Source organism: Engraulis encrasicolus, chromosome 1 (genome assembly GCF_034702125.1).
Source record: "Engraulis encrasicolus isolate BLACKSEA-1 chromosome 1, IST_EnEncr_1.0, whole genome shotgun sequence".
In the NCBI taxonomy this organism is placed as follows: Eukaryota; Metazoa; Chordata; class Actinopteri; order Clupeiformes; family Engraulidae; genus Engraulis; species Engraulis encrasicolus.
In genome coordinates this window covers 44,618,090-44,639,991 of record NC_085857.1, presented here as the reverse complement: position 1 = coordinate 44,639,991, position 21,902 = coordinate 44,618,090, and the positions used below count along the sequence as shown (strand labels likewise).

The following is a 21,902-nucleotide window of genomic DNA, read 5'->3' as shown; positions in this document are numbered from 1 at the left end:
ATTCTGGCTTCAGATTTGCTGAACACTCATGTGACCTCAAATTATGAACAACTGTCATTGTCTAATTAACCTGAGAATGATTAACAATGTCAAGGCCTGATTGTGTGTCACGTTACCTCATTGTCCTCCACTTGTAATGCTAAATATAATTTGCAGTGTGTTCGAATTGCACATTGTGCAACACTTCAGAGAGGATTGAATGTGGCCTAGTAACAGTTAATCGGGATATGTACTTAATACATGTTTACAATACAATATAATGTGTATTTATATAGCGCAGTATCACAACTATGTAGTTGTCTCAAAGCACTTGCAAATACATACATGGTATTTTAAGTTGACTAAGGAACACGGCATATGATATAATTTTGAAAATCAACATGGGTCCAGGTGGGATTTGAACTCCCAACATCCACATTGCTAATCAAGCAGCTTTACCATTGAGCCAAGCAGCTGCCTGTTAATAGTATTCCAGCAAGACAATATAACATTGCATTGAAGAGTTGAACAATAGACTTCTAGAACTGTAGTGCAGCTGCTAGAATAGAATGTTGAGAGAAAGTGATGGAACCTGTTCTGATTGACTGTATGGCAGTTAGTATTGTGCTCTAAGGCAGAGGGCAGAATCAAAACAGTTTCTAGTTTTTAGATCGCTGTTGTTAAAAAACTAAAAAGAATTGGCACATGTCCTACTCACAGATTGGAGTCATATGTGTGATCTTTCTAAACAGAGGTAGGCCTACTCTTACATTGTACCCAGGGCTGTAAATGAACTTTTTTCATCACCAGCCAAAATGGCTTGAAGATCACTATACAAACACCCACTCACTAATGGGTCAAAGTGAAGTGTTTTTTTTACCAGCCAAACTGAAATATCACCAGCATTTGACCTGTTGGCTGGTGTCAATTTAGAGCCCTGATAGGCCTTCCTGAGGTAGCCGACAGTGCACCACACTAATGCTCTATAATGCTGGCATAAATTCTTCATCCATCTCACGCCTGCAATTAGTCCAGAAAGCTGCTGCCCGCGAAGGCGCCGGGAACACACCTTTGCTTGCAGCTCTTCACTGGCTCCCCATACGCTTTAGAATACATTTTAAGATTCTTTTATTTGTTTTTAAATCCCTTTGGCACCCTCTTACCTGTCTGATCTTTTAAAAATGCACAAATTGACCAAGGCCTCCTAGTCGTGCCCCCCTCCAGACTGAAGAGTAGAGGAGACAGAGCCTTTGCGGTCATAGTCCCAAAACTTTGGAACAAGCTCCCACCCCACATACGTTCGGCCCCATCCTTATCTTTTTTTTTTTAAACCATCTTAAAACTCATTTTTATACCATAGCTTTCAACTCTTTATAACTTCCTAGTTTTCTTATCTATTTATTTACTTATTGCTCGCTCTTCTTTTAATTTGTTACATGAGCCGTCTGTAGTTTTAGCGTATTTATTTGCACCTCAATTAGCCTCCTTTTTTTCCCAGACACTTCTTGTATGCATTTTCTATTGGTTATTATATTGCCTTTAAGTGCTTATTTTTTTTGTTCAAAGATTACACTGTTTCCATGTTATTTTTGTTGTTGTCTTTGTGTATCTTAAGAGGTCCTCGAGTCCTTTTATCTGCCTGTCCAGCAATTTGGTCAGCTATCTATCTTGTTGTATTTTAAAGTTCTCTATTAATAAACTTTGACTTGACTTGACTTGACTTGATCACTGAAGGTATAAGCAAAGCCTATACGTTCCGAGATTCACTAGTTTGACGCCCTCTCGTGATTTCACATGGTAATCAAACATTTCAAACAAGCGATTTAAGGTTAGGGTTAGGTTTAGGGTTAAGGTTAGGGTTAGGGTTAAGGTTAGGGTTAGGTTTAGGGTTAGGTTTAGGGTTAAGGTTAGGGTTAGGGTTAGGTTTAGGGTCGTATGACGTAAGCGGGAAGTACCGAAAGGGCGTCGAACTAGTGAGTCCCTATACGTTCCTGCTAGTGTTGGAATGGACGTGCGTCACTTCTATGTCTCTGTGAAACTCATTCGGATACATTTCTGCATAGACAGTAGGCCTAATGTGGATCTGTGAGGAGTGCTCAGAGCTCTCCAGGATTGCAAACAGTAGGCCTAGTTCTAGGCCTAATCACCTGTGATGAGAGTGAGACGTCACAACCCGGAACAGGTGAAATCGAAAGAAATTCGACCTCTGCGCGTCCGTGGCCGTGTCGATTCCAAGTTGGTAAGTAGTAATTACTTAATTACCTAATTACTTTTTCAAATGGAATTGATAATTTAAGCGATACGCTAACTATCTTGCTTACAATGATGTCCAACTGTCGAAGTTGAGCAATGGGACTTCACTTCGGATGTTCAGTCGAGAAACGCCCGAGACTGGCGCGCCTATCCATGGACCTAATTACGCACAGCCGACATAGGGACAATCTGTATTTTTTTTTCTTTTACGAGGGCTATGTGGGCTAATGTATTGCTCATTCGTCTATGCCCTGGGCCCTGGGTTCAGGGTGTTTGTCTGGGTGCTTTTCGTAAATGGACGCTGGTAAAATGATGCGCAACTGCATGCGAATTGAGATAGATGCTTTGGTTATCAGGCAAAGCATAGACGGCGATAAAACTTCTAACGCGAATGTCAATTCTAAATTTAACTTAAGGCACTGCATATTTCGTTGTTCCTGCCTGATCATGTAGGCTAGAGTCTAGACTGACAGATTAACAGGACGATGGCCGACTGATAAGAAGTGTTCAACTCAACCACGTAGGCTACCGCTCATGAGTCATGCACCTAGCTTCTGCGCAACTTTGGTTTAAGCCCATAAACCTCTGAGCAAGAACTTTGCAAGGGGCCTACGGATTTGTTTTGTTAGAATAAGTAGGCCTAAGTAACCATTTTAGAGGCAGACTAACAACAATTCACTCTTGGTTAACTTGCCACTTAATTACGCTTTTGAAGTCAGACAGACGATAATGCAATCAGGAACCAATGTTTTACAGTATGCCTATAATTCTTGGGAAAATGGCTACACACCTGGGGCTATGGCAGCTCAAACATTAGTAAATAGTCACGAAAGAGAAGAGACTTTACTTGCTTCTTGAAGGCTGCCTGCAAGAGTATCTGATGCAATTTTCTATTCCAAGACAATTAATACCATTTAGAATTAAATTTAGTGGACACCTCCTAAAATCAATGCAGGTTACTAATTTAGTTATTTCTGGTGTTGTCAATCTGGGTCATTCCATGTCAATTCAACAGGAGCCAGCGCACTTGGGTCTCAAAAAAATATGAAAATATTACCAAGTGTACCCATGGTACTTAAGAGGAACACTGTACATTTATTTGAGTGTAAAATGTATATTTTCCATGTTACAGCCATTTTCACTGGGGGAGGGGGGTGCCCATTTTGTTCACACTCTTTTTTTTTGTCAAAGTTCACAAGCCCATGGCTCAAGAACTAAACCATGAAGGAAGCTCACATTATGCATGCTGGTACATGGATAAGAATAGTTTGTTGTTAAACTGTCCGTTTGGGTCTGGATGATCCTGCATCGTCAAGCATTCCCTCAAAGATGATACAAATTTTATTGCAGTTTTTTGGATGTGCTAGGTTCTTGGTTTTTTTTTCCTGGTAGAGATTAGTAGAAACACTCTCGTAAAAAGCAATAAATAGAAAGGAAACCCTTCTGTGTTTGAACAGAAGACCACACAAGTCTAACAATCATTTTGGGTGTCATTTTCAGAGCTCCAGAACCCCTAGTGGGATTGTCCAGAGATTTTTTAAATATTTTCTACTTCATCCTCCATGAATTCTTCTTTTTAAAAATGCCAATCTGACTTGATGTGATGTTTTCTTTTTTAATTTCCATGACCTGGAATGACCCATCTGTGTGCTATTGAATTTGCATTAAGGTCGTTTTGGGTCGCGTTGTTTGCCTGTCTGTTTCTGGGTCATTTCACGTGACACTTTGGGACCCGACCGACACAGATTTCAGTCATACTTGGTGTGCCTTTTTAGTAGCAAGGTATCATCCCAGAACTGCATTTGTGTGAATCTGACACCAATTCATATTCTCAGGGTTGTTGTATTCCATGCTGTTGTGTAATTTGTAGAGCCAGAAAAGAGCTTTCAAACAACACAACAGACATCTTTTTGTGACTTTAACTGACTGATATAATCAAGGCCTACCCTCATATGCAAACCTTTGGTAGTCTGTTTCTTCCTTAATATTGGTGTCAGATTCACACAAATGCAGTTCTGGGGTGCTACCTTGCTACTAAAAAGGCACACCAAGTATGATTGAAATCTGTGTCGGTCGGGTCCCAAAGTGTCTGATTTCACGTGAAATGACCCTTCTTTAAGTTAGTGTGTCTGTCTGTGTGTCAGAAGGATAACTCAAAAACGTATGAACGGATTTGGATGAAACTTTGTTGAGTTGTCCCAATGACCCAAGGAACAAGTGATTACATTCTGGTGGTGATCCGGATCATGAACCGGAAACAGGATTTAAAAAAAATATTCTTCACGATTGCTAGCCTAGAAATCTAGATGCCCCCATGACCGCAAATTGAATTGCCGACAGGGTAAACTTTTACATTCCAGTTTCTAACACCACAAATAGAAGGCAGAAAGACTTAAAATAAAAATAGGGTGTAACATGTTCTTTCAAACAGCTTCCTTGGCCAAGGTCTGGCTCTGCCCTCCCTGAGTGCATTTCTAGTTGCATCTGTGAATTAGCTCGAACATGTAATTGCAGCTGTTATCTGATGTGCTATAAATTATAGCTGGGAAATAGTGTTCTGCCAACCAGCACCAGAAACATCCTTTGGTGTGTGTGTGTGAGTGTGGCTGAATGCTCGCTGAATATCTGTTGATATCTGTGTTCATTTTCTTTCTTTCTTTCTTTCTTTCTTTCTTTCTTTCTTTCTTTCTTTCTTTCATTCTTTCATTCTTTCGTGCAGTGTAAGGATGGATGACCCCCCAGATGGTGGAGGTGGTGTGGGTACTAATCAGAGATGCAGATCATCATCTGCTGTGACCATGAAGAATGAGGAGCCCCTTACTGAGGGACAGCAGGGCTTCAGCACCTACCATACACAGTGAGTTCACACACACACACACACACACACACACACACACACACACACACACACACACACACACACACACACACACACACACACACACACACACACAGTACCTCAGGGCCTCTTTCATGCACAGTGAGTTAAACATCCCCACACATGCAACAACAGCAGACAGACTTTCTTTTATCTCTTTTCACCTGCTTCAACAGTATGGCGTTCTCAGTATGGTCTTCTCAGTATGGTCTTCTCAGTATGGTGTTCTCAGTATGGTGTTCTCAGTATGGTGTTCTCAGTATGGCGTTCTCAGTATGGCGTTCTCAGATTTGCAAACTTTGAACAGTGCAGAACATCATTCTTCAGCCACATTTTGGAGCTGGAGTAGAACTGGTGGTGACAGTGATGGGCAACCTGGACTGAGAAGCTACAATCCAGTGCCACATATTCCATATGATCTTTTACTCATCCAGTTGGGCCATTTCAGTAATTATGAGCTATTTTACATTTCGCCTGTCTTTCCCACAGCCAAGGCATGTATGCTGGCCAGGTATCCACATTGTGTTCTGCCTGATTAGAAATAATGTTGATAGTGTATTAACAGATGCTATGATGGTGCAGTAACATATTTATCTTCCACACACCATGCTCTTCCGTCTTGTTGGTGCGTCTCTGAAGTAATCAAGTGAGTTGGGAATAGATCACACTCAGTTTTTCTTCTTTCTTTTTCTTCTATTTTTATTCATACATCTCAGGATGTACCATATGTTCTGGAAGTATTATCTACAGTCAATGTTTTTCTGTAACTGCCATCTTCTCTACACTACATGTCTAGCTGTTTTTGATGGTTTTTTCTTTTCTCCGTTGACATGGGTTACTGTTGTTGGTTGATATGCCTTTTATACTCCTGCAGGTGGCGCAGTGGACGCTCCACTTATAGAGCCGTTAATAAAGAGAGTTTGGCCAACTCGAATCATGGACATTATGTTCGCTCCCCACGGCGAAGATTCCACCGTGTAACCCTATGGGCAGCACATGTCAGAATCGCTGGATTTAAAGGCCAACTTCCGATAAAACACAGTTTTACTCACTCCTTTTGAAGATCGGACGGTCACCCCAAGTTAAACTCACTTGCAAGGCTCTCATAGCGGTGCGTCACCTCGTCTGGCTGTGTTTCCCGGTGTTTCCCAATTTACATCAATAATGCAGAGAAACGAGCGAATCACGAAAGCCTTTCTGTGTTTCGTCACGTCGAAAGAAGGCGTTGCCCACAAAGGTTTATGTCGATCCATTTTTCTAAAAACATGTCGAGTAATTTTTTTCTGCTTGTTTTCAATACAAGCAACGTCTGGTGGCCCGAAATCTAGCTTAGCTTAGCTATCAGCTGGTTGCTACTCTCAGGTACACACACAGCACAAAGCCTCATCCATAGAGCAAGCCCACTCTGGTAGCTGGCCCAGTCCTGTAGCTCGCCTAGGGGTCGCTGTCGAAAGAGCACAGCCCTGAATGGAGCATGCACGCCTCCGTTGGCGCCCCTATAGTGCAGTACCACCCGGAGAAGTGGCGACTCTGTTTCCCATTACATTCTATCCAGGCACAGGAGGACTGAGCCAATCAGAGACGCATTTCCACGATAGCAGGAAGAGTAAGCCAATCAGAGACGCTTTTCCACGAGCAACACGGAACACCCTCTCGTTTCTCCACAAGCCACATTGCTGGCTTGCAAAAACGGCTTGAAACAAAGCAACCAGAACGTTTTTTAAAACAGGACCAACGCGTGACACATTCAATAACAATGGGGAACACAGCAATATTAATCAAATGACGTTGAGAGGCCATCTTTAAAATCTCCAAACTTCACTTGTGGTATTATCAAAATGTTGTGTTGAGATTTGGTAGTTAAAAAATAGGTGTTTTGATGTGCTCTCAGCGGTGTATTCAAAACGCGATTGACAGTAGAGCTAGGATTAGAGACTGGACGTGAGTTTATGTAAATCGCAGGGGAAAATGACCTTAACATTAGCGCGCCAGCAATAATAACTTTGTAGTGCCCAGGGCAAAGTTTTCACATCAGAGTTACAGATGGCAATTAAAGGCCAACTTCCGATAAAACACAGTTTTACTCACTCCTTTTGAAGATCGGACGGTCACCCCAAGTTAAACTCACTTGCAAGGCTCTCATAGCGGTGCGTCACCTCGCCTGGCTGTGTTTCCCGGTGTTTCCCAATTGACATAAATAATGCAGAGAAACGAGCGAATCACGAAAGCCTTTCTGTGTTTCGTCACGTCGAAAGAAGGCGTTGGCCACAAAGGTTTATGTCGACCCATTTTTCTAAAAACATGTCGAGTAATTTTTTTCTGCTTGTTTTCAATACAAGCAACGTCTGGTGGCCCGAAATCTAGCTTAGCTTAGCTATCAGCTGGTTGCTACTCTCAGGTACACACACAGCACAAAGCCTCATCCATAGAGCAAGCCCACTCTGGTTGCTCTGTGCCTGCAGCTCGCCTAGGGGTCGCTGTCGAAAGAGCACAGCCCTGAATGGAGTATGCACGCCTCCGTTGGCGCCCCTATAGTGCAGTACCACCCGGGGAAGTGGCGACTCTGTTTCCCATTACATTCTCTCCAAAAACAGGAGGACTGAGCCAATCAGAGACGCATTTCCACGAGAGCTGGAAGAGTGAGCCAATCAGAGACGCATATCCACGAAAAACACGGAACACCCTCTCGTTTCTCCACAAGCCACCTTGCTGGCTTGCAAAAACGGCTTGAAACAAAGCAACCAGAACGTTTTTTAAAACAGAACCAACGCGTAACACATTCAATAACAATGGGGAACACAGCAATATTAATCAAATGACGTTGAGAGGCCATCTTCAAGATTTGACAAGCTAAAGTTATGACAGAAACTTCAAATTAATTTCTAAAGCTGCGTCTGGATCGAGTTTTTATATCGGTTTATAGGCCTATCCTGTAATAAGGCCAAAAACCCAACGACGGAAATTCAAGGCCCTGGGACCGCTTCCGCTCTGGACTGTAGAAAAGATTTAATTTACCTATTATCCAATACCGCAATTATTAGAGTCCCAGCCGTAGGATCTCTCTAGTTCCTATGTAATTATGTATTTGTACTTAATTACTATATTACTGTTAAAATTGATTAGTCTACCAATCTCTGTTACGTCTGGGTTCAGCTAGTTAAGCAATTTATTACATCGGTACCTCCCAGCGCGCGACTATTGTTTATTTGGGGGTCCTAACTGCATGTAAGTCGTTAAGAGATGAGGCAGGGGTTTATGATGCCGAGAAGGTACCGTATCTGCCGAGAGAGGTGTCTCCACATCCCGCACCCGATCGACTGCCTCAGGTTAACAGGTTATGGGTACACGGCAAACGGAAGATAAAGTCACCCCGCACTTGTCTCGGTTCTCATAACATATCTCAACCTAGGTAAACACCATTGACGTCGGATCTAAATTTCGGTTAGTCCAAAGTATGTGTGCCTCGCTCCATCCACAGCGAATAAACCTTACTGCCTACTTAACCAGATCAATAAACATATGAATAGACCAAACGGAATTCTTCCCCATATTTTTATGAAAGTTTTATTATAAGACAAGATCTACTTTGTCAGCAATACGACTACGACAGAATACAATGTTGAAAGAAATCAATGCATACCTGAACAAGGAAGAATGGGCTACACAGACGAGATATCTGAGGAGGTCCTGAATACAGTTACCTCTCGTAATATGTTACTTCCATCTTAAATGCATATTTGTCACGTGGGACACCTTGGTCAGGTAACCAATGAGCTACGAATATTTCGTTGGGCAGGGTTATTGTAATTTCGAGGGGTCGGCCTTTGCACGACTCCCCATTGAACCCCTATGATTCTAAATCTTTAATAATTTGCCTAAAGACCGTTTCAAAACCAAGACCTTGCCACCACTCGCATCACGACCATCAGATTGATACCAAACACATAATGGAATTCTCAATACATCATATTACGCGTTTAAACCACACATATTAATACATCTGGCCCACGTCTCTCCTGGGCACGTGGTATTCCTGTGCACGCACAACAACTGGATACCTCCTTCACCTGAGAGGGTCGAGTTTCCCACCCCGGAGGGGGCGAGTTTGAACAGCTGGCATCTTCGCACAGAGGGCATTGTCCCGCTGCGCGTCCTTGTGATTCAAACGTCAGATAGGCAAAGTTTGTCTTTGTAATTTAAAGATAGCAAAAACAGTAAACAAACACATGAATGGTAGAAAAGCAACGAAATGTGAGATCCCTCAGGAACTCGTAGGTAATGATTATGAGGATGAAGATGAGGATGACTATGATGTCAGTGGTCAGAGAACGGTCAAGACAGTGGGGGGGATTACACTCCCAAATCTTCCGTTTTTGTCACGGGTTAAACGATGTAGTTTTTGCACAACAGTTTGGCATAATAATAACGTAATAATAATAGTGAAGCGTTAATTCTGATATCTGATATATGCTCATTGTGGGAGTATGGGGAGCAAACATGGCGTCCATAAAGACGCCATGTTATGTTATGACGTCATAACAAGGCCACAAGCAGGCAAGTGAGCAAGGGAGGACGGAAGTCTATATATTCAAGGATTCAAGGATATTTATTTGTCATGTACATAGAGACACTTTCGTGTCACTTGTAATGAAATGCATGGCCGTTGCAAAACAAGTGTGCAGAAGAAGGGTGAAGAAGAAATAAAATAAAAATAAAAATAAAAGGTGTGTGTGTGTGTGTGTGTGTTCAATCAAAGTAATTAGGAGGAATTCAGTAAGCAAATGGCATGAGGAAAAAAGCTCTTTCTCAGTCTCTCAGTTCTAGCTCTGTGACAGCACAGTCGCCTTCCAGATCTCAGTTTTTTAAATAGTCCATATCCTGGGTGTGACTGGTCTTTGAGAATGTTATGGGCCCTAGATAGCACTCTCTTTGTGTATATGTCTTTCACGGCAGGCAGAGGTTGACGAATACAGCGCTCAGCAGAGCGCACTATCCTTTGTAGTTCTTTCTGTTCACGCACTGTGGCGTTTCCGTACCAGGTGATGATGGACCCTGTTAAGATGCTCTCCACTGCTGAGGAGTAAAAGGCTTTTAGGATGGGTGTGGAAACTTTGAACTTTTTCAACAGGCGCAGAAAGTGCAGTCTCTGCCTGGATTTCTTAATGTAGGCATGCAAACTGGTCAGGGGTGAAAAAGGTGACAAGAGTGCAGCGCGGCACGGCGCGGCTTAGTGCAGTACACACACGCGCAGGCAGGTGCATGTGTGTGGTGTGCACAGTGGATGGTCATAACTGTCTCAAACTAGAAGGGAGAAGATTTAGCTAAAAACGTCCTTAAATTGTGAATTTTGAGCATACTCTAGCGGCCAAGGGACAGTGAATATGAGAACTGCCAACCAACTTTGTTACTCCATGATTTAGCTGTAATGTGTGATGTAGGGGTTGGGTGGGTGGGTAGATAGATAGGCTAGAATAGATTTTTAAATTACATCATGATAGAGCAGTGGTTCTCATAGTAAGTTTCCCCAACAACTGACCTCATCAAAACCCTTAGTAGGCCTATTAAAAAATAAAATGGACTAATGCCCCCCAATGGCAACTAAGCACCCCCTCCTCTCAGCAGTCTCCTTCTCAACACCCCCTCAACACTTGCTTGGTTGTGATCTCATTTGCATATTTAATCATACTTTTTAAACTTGCAATACAAAAAAACAAACACTTTGTCACAGTTTGAATTAGCTACTGAAATTTTACTCAAACTGCTCAAATTTAAGTCCATTCACCTAGTATCTGTTATATATTGTCTCCCTGTGGAAAATGAGTAGGAAGGAAAGCTCCAACTTTGACCTTGAAAAAAAGTATGTTCCACTAAATATAAACAGGTACATTTTTAATAGGGAGGGGTGAAAAAAAAATCCTGAGCCTGAACCTACGACAAGATACTGCATAGTGACGTAACGTAGGCCTATTTTGACACATTATTCAAACATTTAATAGCCTGTGTATGACCATTATTCAAGACTGATAACAGAAGAAAGCCCTGAACCTGTAACACTTTCTGAGATACGAATAACCTAATGGCTAATTATTATCAGTGTTTTTATTTTTGCAAACTCTGTCAAGCCTGAAATCAGGAATGGAGCCTGAATACTATCAGCCCTGAATAGGTCATGATATACTAGGGATTACGCTTGGAATGATTATGCCTACTGTTGTAATTTGTCTCGTGTCAAACGCTAGACGGACTGGCCTAGGCTTCTCTCTCCCCTTCTCCCTCTCTTGCGCATTAGAAACGGCCTGCAGTGATGCACGATGCTGGTTACCTCGCGCAGACTACATGCGCTTCTTCACCTGGTTTATTACCTGGTAGCTACTTTAGCCTTTTCCCCCTGTAGCCCACTCAGTCATTTAACCTCTACTACCGGTTGGATTCACTCGCGCAAAAATCAGATGTCAATTGCATCGCCTATAATTCGTATAGGCCTACCGGAAAATGAAATATTCTACTGTTGACGTGCATGGACAAGTCAAACAATTAACTGAAACAGCATACGAGGAACACGCGACGTGTAACCAAGCTTCCATTAACGGAGCTCTTTTGAGAAGAAATACTTTTTCACGAAGGCAGGGAAGCTGCTGAGTCAAATTATCAGGAAAAACAACTAAACCAACTGTCGCTGTTACATCCACTCACTTCTCATCGAAATGCTAGCGTCCTGTTTATTGTTGTCATGCAAGAAAAGGCCTGCAGAATCATGATCTTAAATAGCAATTGTGCATAACTTTACGCCGAAATTAATATTAGAGCAGTTAAGCCATTTGATCTGTTCGATAACCATGTAGACTTCCACAGTTAAGTCCAAAGACGGCACATTTCAGGATTTGGGAAGGGGGAAATGGTCGGACACAACTCTCTCACAGCTCTCTGGGAAACGTGTATCTAACAGATCGTCTGGACATTTTCATATTGATTGAGAAAGTAACTTGCCAGCCCAGCCGACTGAAGAGACCCCGGTTTAGCGCTGTTTTCCAAAGTATGAAGGGCGGGACTTAGATTGAGCTCATACTTGTTATTGGCTCTGCCGACAAATACAAATACTGTGATTGGTCAAACGGCGTTGTCGGTTGTAGCATCTCTCCTGTCATTACTACAGAGTGACATTTTCTGCGGTAGGCAGGGGTGCCACCAGAAATGTTGGGCCCTATGAAAGATTCAAATTTTGGGCCCCTTAAGGGCCCCTGCTAGTGCTTTTGGGGCCTCTTAAGGGCCCTTGTCAGTGCTTGGGCCCTTAGAATTTGTAACATCTTTCCCCCCCTAGCGGCACCCATGGCGGTAGGCTACACTTTTCTCCTCGCTCGAGATCCCCCCCCCCCAAAAAAAATTTCTCCTCGGATCTTCACGATTCACAGAAATTACCTATTTTGATTTCAAAACGACGAATTTCGCCAAAAGGTGGCAAGTTTGCATGCCTGTTAATGATGTTGTGTGTGTTGTTTGTCCATGTTAAGTCATTTGTGATGTGAACACCAAGGTATTTAAAGCACTCTACTCTCTCAACTGGTTGTTTGCAGATGGAAAGTGGAGTGTAGTTTCCCCTCTTTTTCCGAAAGTCCACCACCATTTCCTTAGTCTTGCTTACGTTTAGTGCCAGGTTGTTGTGCTGGCACCATTGGGAGCTGTTAGAAACTTCATTTATATATGCCTGTTCATCGTTATTATTGATCAGTCCCACCACTACAGTGTCATCAGCAAACTTGATGATGGAATTCTGACTGCTGCTGGCTCTGCAGTCATGGGTGTAAATGTTGTAGAGTAGGGAGCTTAACACACAACCTTGAGGTGAGCCAGTGCTGATGGTGAGGGTGTTAGATGTTGTGCCACCCACTCTAACAACCTGCGTGCGGCTTGTGAGAAAGTTTAACACCCAGTTGCATAGAGGTAAGTCTAGCCCCAGTGACTTCATCTTCCTGACAAGAGTGAGGGGAATTATGGTGTTGAATGCTGAACTATAATCAATGAACAGCATTCTCACATAATTACCCTTTCCTCTGTCTAGATGTGATAGTGTGGTATGCAACAAATTTGAGATGGCATCGTCCCTTGACCTGTTCTCTCTATAGACAAACTGGAGAGGGTCAAATGAGCTAGGCAGGGATGTACATATGAAGGACTTCACTAGCTTCTCAAAACACTTCATCACCATTGATGTCAGAGCCACTGGACGGTTGTCCAGTCCAACACAACACTCTGTGAAGCGTCCTTGGGTGTTTTGAAAGGCGCTATATAAAACGAAAGTATTATTATTATTATTATTATTATTATTATTATTATTATTATTAGTCATCGAGGCATGTTTGACTTTTGCCTTTTGGAACTGGCACAATTATGGATTGCTTAAAGCAAGATGGAACTACTCCTGTGGCTAAAGAGGCATTGAATATTTGTGTAAACACAGGGCCTAACTGATAGGCACAAGATTTTAAGAGTCTGCCAGATATGCCATCAGGTCCTGCAGCTTTCCTGCATTTAGCTCTTTTAAAAACGTTTATGACATCTTCTTCAGACACAAATAAAGTATTACCTTCAAATGAGTCTGTTTGTGATGGTATAGAGTCTTTGGTGTCAAAACGTGCATAGAAGGCGTTCAGCTCATCTGCGAGATTGTCACTCACGCTGGTATTGGAGGGGGGCTTGCTTGAAAACCCTGTGATATTTCTCAGGCCACTCCACACACGAGCTGGGTCTCCCTCGTTGAAGTCAGATTCCAGTTTGTCCCTGTAGCGTCTTTTTGCACTCTTGATGGTTTTCCTAAGATTGTATGCGGTGGTTTTGTAGCTTGTCATGTCCCCTGAGGCGGTCCCTTCATTGAAGGCATGTGTGCGCAACGACAACACGTTACGCACTTCACGATCCACCCATGGTTTTTGTTTTGGGAAGACCTTAATTGTCACCGTCAGAATGATGTTGTCCGTCAGTAGGTTGATGTAGCTGATTACAACTTCAGTGAATTCGTTGATGTTGTCCGTTGACGAGCGAAACATCTCCCAATCGGCGTCGCTAAGTGCGTCCTGCAACGTGGCCATAGAATGGTCTGACCAGCGTTTTACCTCGCGTGTCACTGGGGGATCTCTTTTGTTCCTCTGTAGGTAATTAGGGACGCAGCATGGTCGGACTTCCCAAAGGCTGGTAGTGGTGTTGTCTTTGAACTGGGTGTAACAGTGATCAAGCGTACTGTTACCGCGGGTAAGGAAGTTTACATGCTGGGAAAACTCTGGCATTACGCGGTTTAATTTTGCCCTGTTAAAGTCTCCGGCTATAATCTGGGCAGCCTCAGGGTATTGTTGTTTTCTATTTAAGACGTCCTGGAGCTCAAGCACTGCGTTGTCTGGGTTGGCATGTGGAGGGATGTATACCGGTACTGATGTAAAGATGACGACTGGAAACTCACGGGGCAGGTAGAATAGTCGGCACTTGACTGAGATGTTCCAGGTGCGTCGAGCAGCCATGGGACAGAATGGTAACATTTTCTTGGGTCACACCACTTGTTGTTGGTCATTGTTGGCAGGTCTTGTTGTTGACGCCTCCTCCTTTAGATTTGCCAGAGTCCTCTGTTCTGTCAGACCGCAAGACAGTGAAAAAATCTGCTGGAGTGATGGAGCAGTCCGGAACGCACCATTGGAATGCACCTTATGTCTCCCTCCTTGTGTTCCAGACCAGAGAAACCCAGATCGGTGTCTCCAGTGCCCAGCTGTGTGTCCATGAAGAGTGACCGGTCTATGCTGCAGCCCCTACACTTCAGCAGTGGATTCCCACAGTCTGACACAAGGTAAATCAACACCCCATGTGACATCAGACCAGTGAGGCAAATAGACAGCAAAGCAGCAACTCTAGGGCTGGCTAATCTAAGGTGCTTAGCAGTGATATTATCATTGCCACTAGATTTATTATCAGCTAGTTGGTCTATAGCAGGGGTGCCCAACCTTTTTTTAACAGAGATCTACTTTTGAAGTTGATGGTCTGCCGTGATCTACCAAGTCAAATTTAAGGATGTCAGTATGAAAATTGAAGACCACCATTTATTAATCACCATTATTATGAACAAAATGCTTTTAGTAGGCTACTATGGCCGAATCTTTTCAGTGTGTTTTTAAAGTGTGTTGAACAGCCTATCTTTACAAAGCAATGTAGCACTGATAGTATGCAGAGATAATTTCAGTCATACACAAGTCATAAACAACTGAAACAATTTCAAAATGATAAACATTTGGTATATAAAAGGCATATGTAGGCACATAGGCCCTATTTCTAAAATATGATGAAGCATTATCATGCCTTCAGTGGTAGGCTACAAATTAAAAAGGGCTCAGAAATGCACCATTTGTTATGGGTAAATAGTAGGCTAGTTAAGTTCACTTTACTATGAGAGAGAGAGAGAGAGAGAGAGAGAGAGAGAGAGAGAGAGAGAGAGAGAGAGAGAGAGATCAATGAGAGAACTCATTGGATTGGTTAACACCCCTGTTAAGAGTGACTTCTTCTATGAAGGTTTTTTTTTCAGCTCTCTGGGACAGTAGCACAGCAAAGGCTTTCTATTGTGAATTTGGCCAATCGTTTTGTCCACAACTGAAGCAAGAAACAGCACATATTGAAGTGAATTCCATACATGTCAACAACATTTCCCTTACACGCGGCACGCGATGTAAACGCAGTTAGCGATGATGCATGCGACTAGCGATTTGGACGAAGATCCTTTCATATCGCCGCGTCATAACGCATAGTTGCGCACATGTTCTGTTACTCACCCGATGTTACGTGTGCACACATGAATCAACTGTAATGCCCTTAGGGTCACTTCCTAATGCTTTCCCCTCATTCTGTGTTAACGTGGCACTAATTATCTAACCAATACAGTACCAGCAACTTGCTACATAGCCTACTTTTGAAAGACAGTATTTTCCCCGTCACATTACATGTCTCGCGATCGACTGCCACTCCCCTCGAGATCGACTGGTAGCTCGCGATCGACTGGTTGGGCACCCCTGTTCTATAGCATGAAAAACCTCATTGGGTGTAAAATGAATCGCTTCCTCATTTAGATAGCCTATACAATAGCTTTCACTTTTGATGCAATTAAACAGAGCTGCATTGTGCTGCCTCCACCGCTCTGCTATATTGTTAGCACCAGATACCCCCTCAATGTGGCATGGTAGTACAGCTTTGGCCCTATTTGCAGCTTTTACCTCTTTCCAGAACTCAGTGATGTTGTTATCAAGCAGGTTTGTGGCCATAGAATGAGCTCTTAAGGCTTGCTCCTGCTTCCCAATAAAGCGCACAGCATATTTATATCTTGCATTGGCAAGTTTCTTTTGCTCCAAATCTGGTCCATGTCTAGGCCGACCAGCTACAACCCAGGCCCTGTGAGCCCTCTTGGCAGCTTCTTGGTGGTCAGCTACATACTTGTTCCAACCAGGCTTGGCATTGTTAACCTTTTTGGGGTGAGTGTGTAGAGGTTTACTGGCCTCATGTATAGCACTCACTATGCTGTCGTACATTTCACAGAGATCGTTACAGTGAGTGACATTATTACAGTTAATATCTGGACATAAAATAGCATTCATTGGCAACTGTATCTCCCTCAAGAGAACATCTGACCTCCCACAATAATATAGAATATCCTCTTTAGTTAGTTTAGCCCAATTTACTTTGTGTCCACTGGCGCCATCTTGTGTTGAACTACTGCAGTCAGGTAGGTTGTCAACATTTATCAACATAGAGACGGGTAAGTGATCAGTGGTGGTAAGCTCATACAAAATTTCAACTGTTTCCAGACTTTCATGTGCATCAGCTGTGCAGATTACATCATCAAGCCAGTACATCGTGTGCCATGCTTCACTGATAAATGTATAACTTTCTGCAGGAAGTAAATTCATACTGGAAAGAACCAGTTTACTATCATGGCAGAACTGCTTCAAGTGATGACCAAAGAGAGATTTCTCATCAGAAATGTCAGCATTCAGATCACCCATCACAAAAACATTTCACATGTACATTCCTTAATATAAGAGTTTAAAAAAGCAAGTCTATTGATATATTCATCTTCATTCTTATAGCTGTCATATGGGGTATAAACATTTAAGATTATAAAAACATTCATATCATATACAATTTTAATGGCAATACACCAGTCCACCTCTAATCTAATAACAGTAATCATTGGGTCATATTTCTTGTGCCAAAAAATGGCCACACCTCCAGGTATTCTACCACACAGCACTCGACTGCTCAAATCTGTTGTGGACTCTCCTGCTCCATGAAAGTCACTGTGTACAGAGTTCAGTTTATCCAGGTCCTGTATGGCTAAAAATGTCTCTTGCAAACAGAGAATGTCCGTGGTCTCCAGTAGCTGGTCAACAACAGCACGGTGTGCTCTGTCCCCAGCAGACTGTCCTAGGCGTAAGCCTCGGGAGTTGTAAGACACCACTCTAATCCCCATCACTGTGGCTAACACTGGGCTTCATGCACCTCAGCCCCTGTTGAAAATAGTGTGAAAATAGTGTGATTTTAGTTGTGTCAGCCTTGGAGAGAGAGACATTCGGTATTTCCCAAAGTCTAGTGTATGAGCCTTAAAAGTGTGTCAGCCTAATTAGTCACACGCAGTGATTGGATACTCCACAGAGTTCACCAAAGAGTATCCCATCACTGGGCATGATTACAAAGGCTGATACACTTCGAATGACTCACACTAGACTTTGAGAAATGCCCATTGTGTTTGAAATAAATAAAATCTATAACTCACTCCTTGCATTCCAGACCAGAGAAGCCCAGGCCAGTGTCTCCAGTGCCCAGCTGTGTCTCCATGAAGAGTGACAAGTCCATGCTGCAGCCCATACACTTCAACAGCGGATTCCCACAGTCTGACACAAGGTAAATCAACAGAAATCGATCTACTGACATACAATAGCCTGAAGTGTGTGTGTGTGTGTGTGTGTGTGTGTGTGTGTGTGTGTGTGTGTGTGTGTGTGTGTGTGTGTGTGTGTGTGTGTGTGTGTGTGTGTGTGTGTGTGTGTGTGTGTGTGTGTCAGAGAGAGAAGCAGTGTGCTTTGAAATATTTTTTTCCAAATCTATGACTGCTTTCCAATATGCGGACGACCGTTGTTGGCCTGTGCTTGTGGCCTCGCGTTTTGCTGAAGGTCTACCTCCATAAGGGAAAGTTAAAGTTTCCTCTGTGTCAGCCACAACAATTTTTAGAGGGACTCTTTCTTCATTCACCACCCCGATTGCAAATGAGAAAATATCATTAGAATTGACATTAGAACTTCTATTGTCGGTGACGTCATAACAAGGCCACAAGCAGGCAAGTGAGCAAGGGAGGACGGAAGTCTACATATTGGAATGCACCTTATGTCTCCCTCCTTGTGTTCCAGACCAGAGAAACCCAGGCCAGTGTCTCCAGTGCCCAGCTGTGTGTCCATGAAGAGTGACAAGTCCATGCTGCAGCCCATACACTTCAGCAGCGGATTCCCACAGTCTGACACAAGGTAAATCAACAGCAATCAATCTACTGACATACAATAGCCTGAAGTGTGTGTGTGTGTGTGTGTGTGTGTGTGTGTGTGTGTGTGTGTGTGTGTGTGTGTCAGAGAGAGAAGCAGTGTGTTTGAAATATTTTTTTCCAAATCTATGAGTGCTTTCCAATATGCGGACGACCGTCCTCGGCCTGTGCTTGTGGCCTCGTGTTTTGCTGACGGTCAGCCTCCATAAGGGAAAGTTAAAGTTTCCTCGGTGTCAGTAACAACAATTTTTAGAGGGACTCTTTCTTCATTCACCACCAAGATTGCAAATGAGAAAATGTCATTACAATTGACATTAGAACTTCTGTTGTCTGTGACGTCATAAGGCCACAAGCTGACAAGTGAGCAAGGGAGGACGGAAGTCTGCATATTGGAATGCACATTATGTCTCCCTTCTTGTGTTCCAGACCAGAGAAACCCAGATCGGTGTCTCCAGTGCCCAGCTGTGTGTCCATGAAGAGTGACCGGTCTATGCTGCAGCCCCTACACTTCAGCAGTGGATTCCCACAGTCTGACCCAAGGTGAGATAATCATTGTACAGCTGTTGCAGGCTTCATCTCAGGGATCATCTGATATCTCCATCTCACCCTCATCCCCATTTCCATGCAAATTTGAATCAATGTCCTCAATATCTCTACCGTTCACTTATATCATCCACGGTCATTAACATTGTTTTTTTTCACTCTCTGGTTGAGAGAAGGACCGCACAGTCAAATGAATGTTTTTTTGTGTAGTCGTGTTGTAGAAAAGGCTATGGATATTTTAGTAGTTTTCCCTGGTTATTTTTTCATGCACTTCCTTAGTTTAACGATAGGACTCTTATTTTGACATCGCTAGTTTCCGGAAGTGACATCACGCCTTCCTCCATCTTTGTTTTAGTTCAGATGCCATGATTCAGTTACACCTAACTCCGGAAAGTTTCCTAATTTATCTTCAGCAATCCTGTGTTTGTGTGCATAAATGACCGCAGATCACACACTCACACATCCATGTAAATACAGATTGAAACCCTGTATTGTTCAACTTGAAGTCTAATAGAAGAAGTCAACTTTAATCAACCTGCCTCGTGTCATCCTTTTCCTCCCTAACCCCCATTCAACATCCTTCTGGCCTTAAGTGGTGCTCTGGCCGGCACTCCTTGATTGTGTGTAATGGAAATACAGAACGGCGCAACCTCTTAGTTTAATATACAGTCCAACCACCTGCTATCTTCCCTACACAGGTATTTAGACCAACTGTGATACATTTTGTTTGTCACACACCCCTTTCCACTTACCCAATATGTATTTCTGGAACCAGACAACATACCATTTGCCATGTACTTTTAAAATGACTTTTTAAAAGATCCCAGATGCCCAGGCCAGTGTCTCCAATGCCTAGCTGTGTGTCGATGAAGAGTGATAAGTCCATGCTGCAGCCCCTACACTTCAGCAGTGCATCCTTACAGTCTGAACCAAGGTGAGATAACAGTGACTTACCTACTGAGATACACTGATACACAAACCTCCATACATCGGCATATCAAGTCCGATTTTGGGGTTTGGGGTCAGGGAAAAAGAGCCCCACCTAATAATAACTTGGTCAAAAGGAGATTTTTGCACAACTTCACTCCCCTACCACTTCTGGATCATCCTGTCTTCCTGTCTATGTCATTGGTCCATTAAATACAGTGTCTAAAATGTTATGTTATTTTCTTTCTTTATTTTGAGTGAAGCTGTAAGTCAAACATGAAACAACTTCTAAGGAAAAAAAAACACTTCAAAATAAATTATTTGATGCAACACAACAAGAACAGTACACGGCACATGATCTAAACTATCTATCTATCATGATATAACCAGCCCCATCCTGGTAAATCTCATAGCAACCACTTTTCACCGTTTTCTTTTACTATTCATAGTGTGGCTCGTTGTCTTATTTGTTTTCAATGATGACGGCATTTACACTCTTAACCAAAGCAAAGCACAGGATATTCTCACTGTGCCATATCATAGGATACAATCGTAATGAAGTCATTGCATCTGTCAGTGCAGAAGCAACTTGCAATCTCAGGCTTGCATGGTCATCCTATCTCCACGCTGAGGGTTCATCAGTCATGGAGGAGGATGGAGGCGTGGGACAGTTCTTTGGTCAGTGTCAAACTGTCTCCTCCTTGTTTATCATCTTTGGTTAACTTTTGCTCTTCTCCATGCCCATAGAACTGCCCCACCCCCCCCCCCCCCCCCAACCCCCCCCCCCCCCCCCCCCCCCCCCCCCCCCCCCCTAACCTCCTCCATGACGGAGGTAACCTGCAATGGTGGCTCTCCATTGAGGCATTTGAGGCAGAGATTACCAAAAAAAGAGAGGAAGAGAAGCGCAACACCAGAATTTAAATCCATTTAAAGTGTTCAAGCTCTGTCAACTACAGAGCCTCTGTGTCAACTGACTCAACAGCGACACCAAGTAGCAACTAGCGATGGCAATGATGAGCGATGGTGTGGTGAGGCACGGTATTGCAGAATGAGGCAAATACTCTCAAATACATTGATGTCAATGACAGTAAATGTGTTTTTTAATTGGCTAGAAGTCACCGAAAGTCACAGGTTTGTGGCAACATAATGAGCTTGCCTCAACCAATAGCGTTCTTGTAAACATGATTGACAGGAGAGTTGATAAATGATAACCCTTACTTGTACCGTTCTGTTATGAGTCATCACCCAGTGCTTGACAGTTTCACGAGCTTGACAGAATTGCTGAGGCCAGTTATTTACAAAAATGTCAACACGGGCACCAAAAGGATTTTAACACGACAGGATCCTGGTATGGACATTTCGTTCGCCTTGGAGGAGATAATAACTTAGAAGTAGGGTAGGCGAACGTAGTTCTTTACCGTTTACTGGGAGGGAATCGGGTTGATCCCTGTGGACCTTCAAAATATTATCAAATATAAGCTGGGGAAACTGTTGTGTCGTTTACCCATTACGAAACTGAACAAACTGGTTGCCCAATATGTTACGTTCAAAAATGATCAAATATTGTCAGTGTGTGTAATCTGACGTTTCTACAGCTATAGTGTTTGGCCCTTTTGCTAGCTTCCTCTTGTTAGCGCAACTCCGGTGATGGTTTAGCATGCTCTCAAAGCAATGACAAGCTGGCTGGGACCAGGATCATTTTTGACGAGAGAAAGTTTTTTTTCCGTTGTGTTGCGTATGATGTGCTCCTGAAATGTCTATAATGTTGGTGAC

General features: G+C 43.0%; 1 protein-coding gene across 1 annotated transcript in view; it reads left to right on the top strand.

The window, feature by feature from the left end:
• Positions 1-4,966: 4,966 nt before the first annotated feature.
• LOC134457462 (uncharacterized) overlaps positions 4,967-21,902 on the top strand; it is a 24,465-nt gene continuing 7,529 nt past the window's right edge. Inside the window, exons 1-5 of the mRNA XM_063209474.1 lie at positions 4,967-5,089; positions 17,918-18,031; positions 18,532-18,645; positions 19,086-19,199; positions 20,023-20,136. Coding sequence (XP_063065544.1) covers positions 5,031-5,089; positions 17,918-18,031; positions 18,532-18,645; positions 19,086-19,199; positions 20,023-20,136 — 515 coding nt within the window. The 5' untranslated portion in view covers positions 4,967-5,030. The remainder of the gene's footprint in view (positions 5,090-17,917; positions 18,032-18,531; positions 18,646-19,085; positions 19,200-20,022; positions 20,137-21,902) is intronic.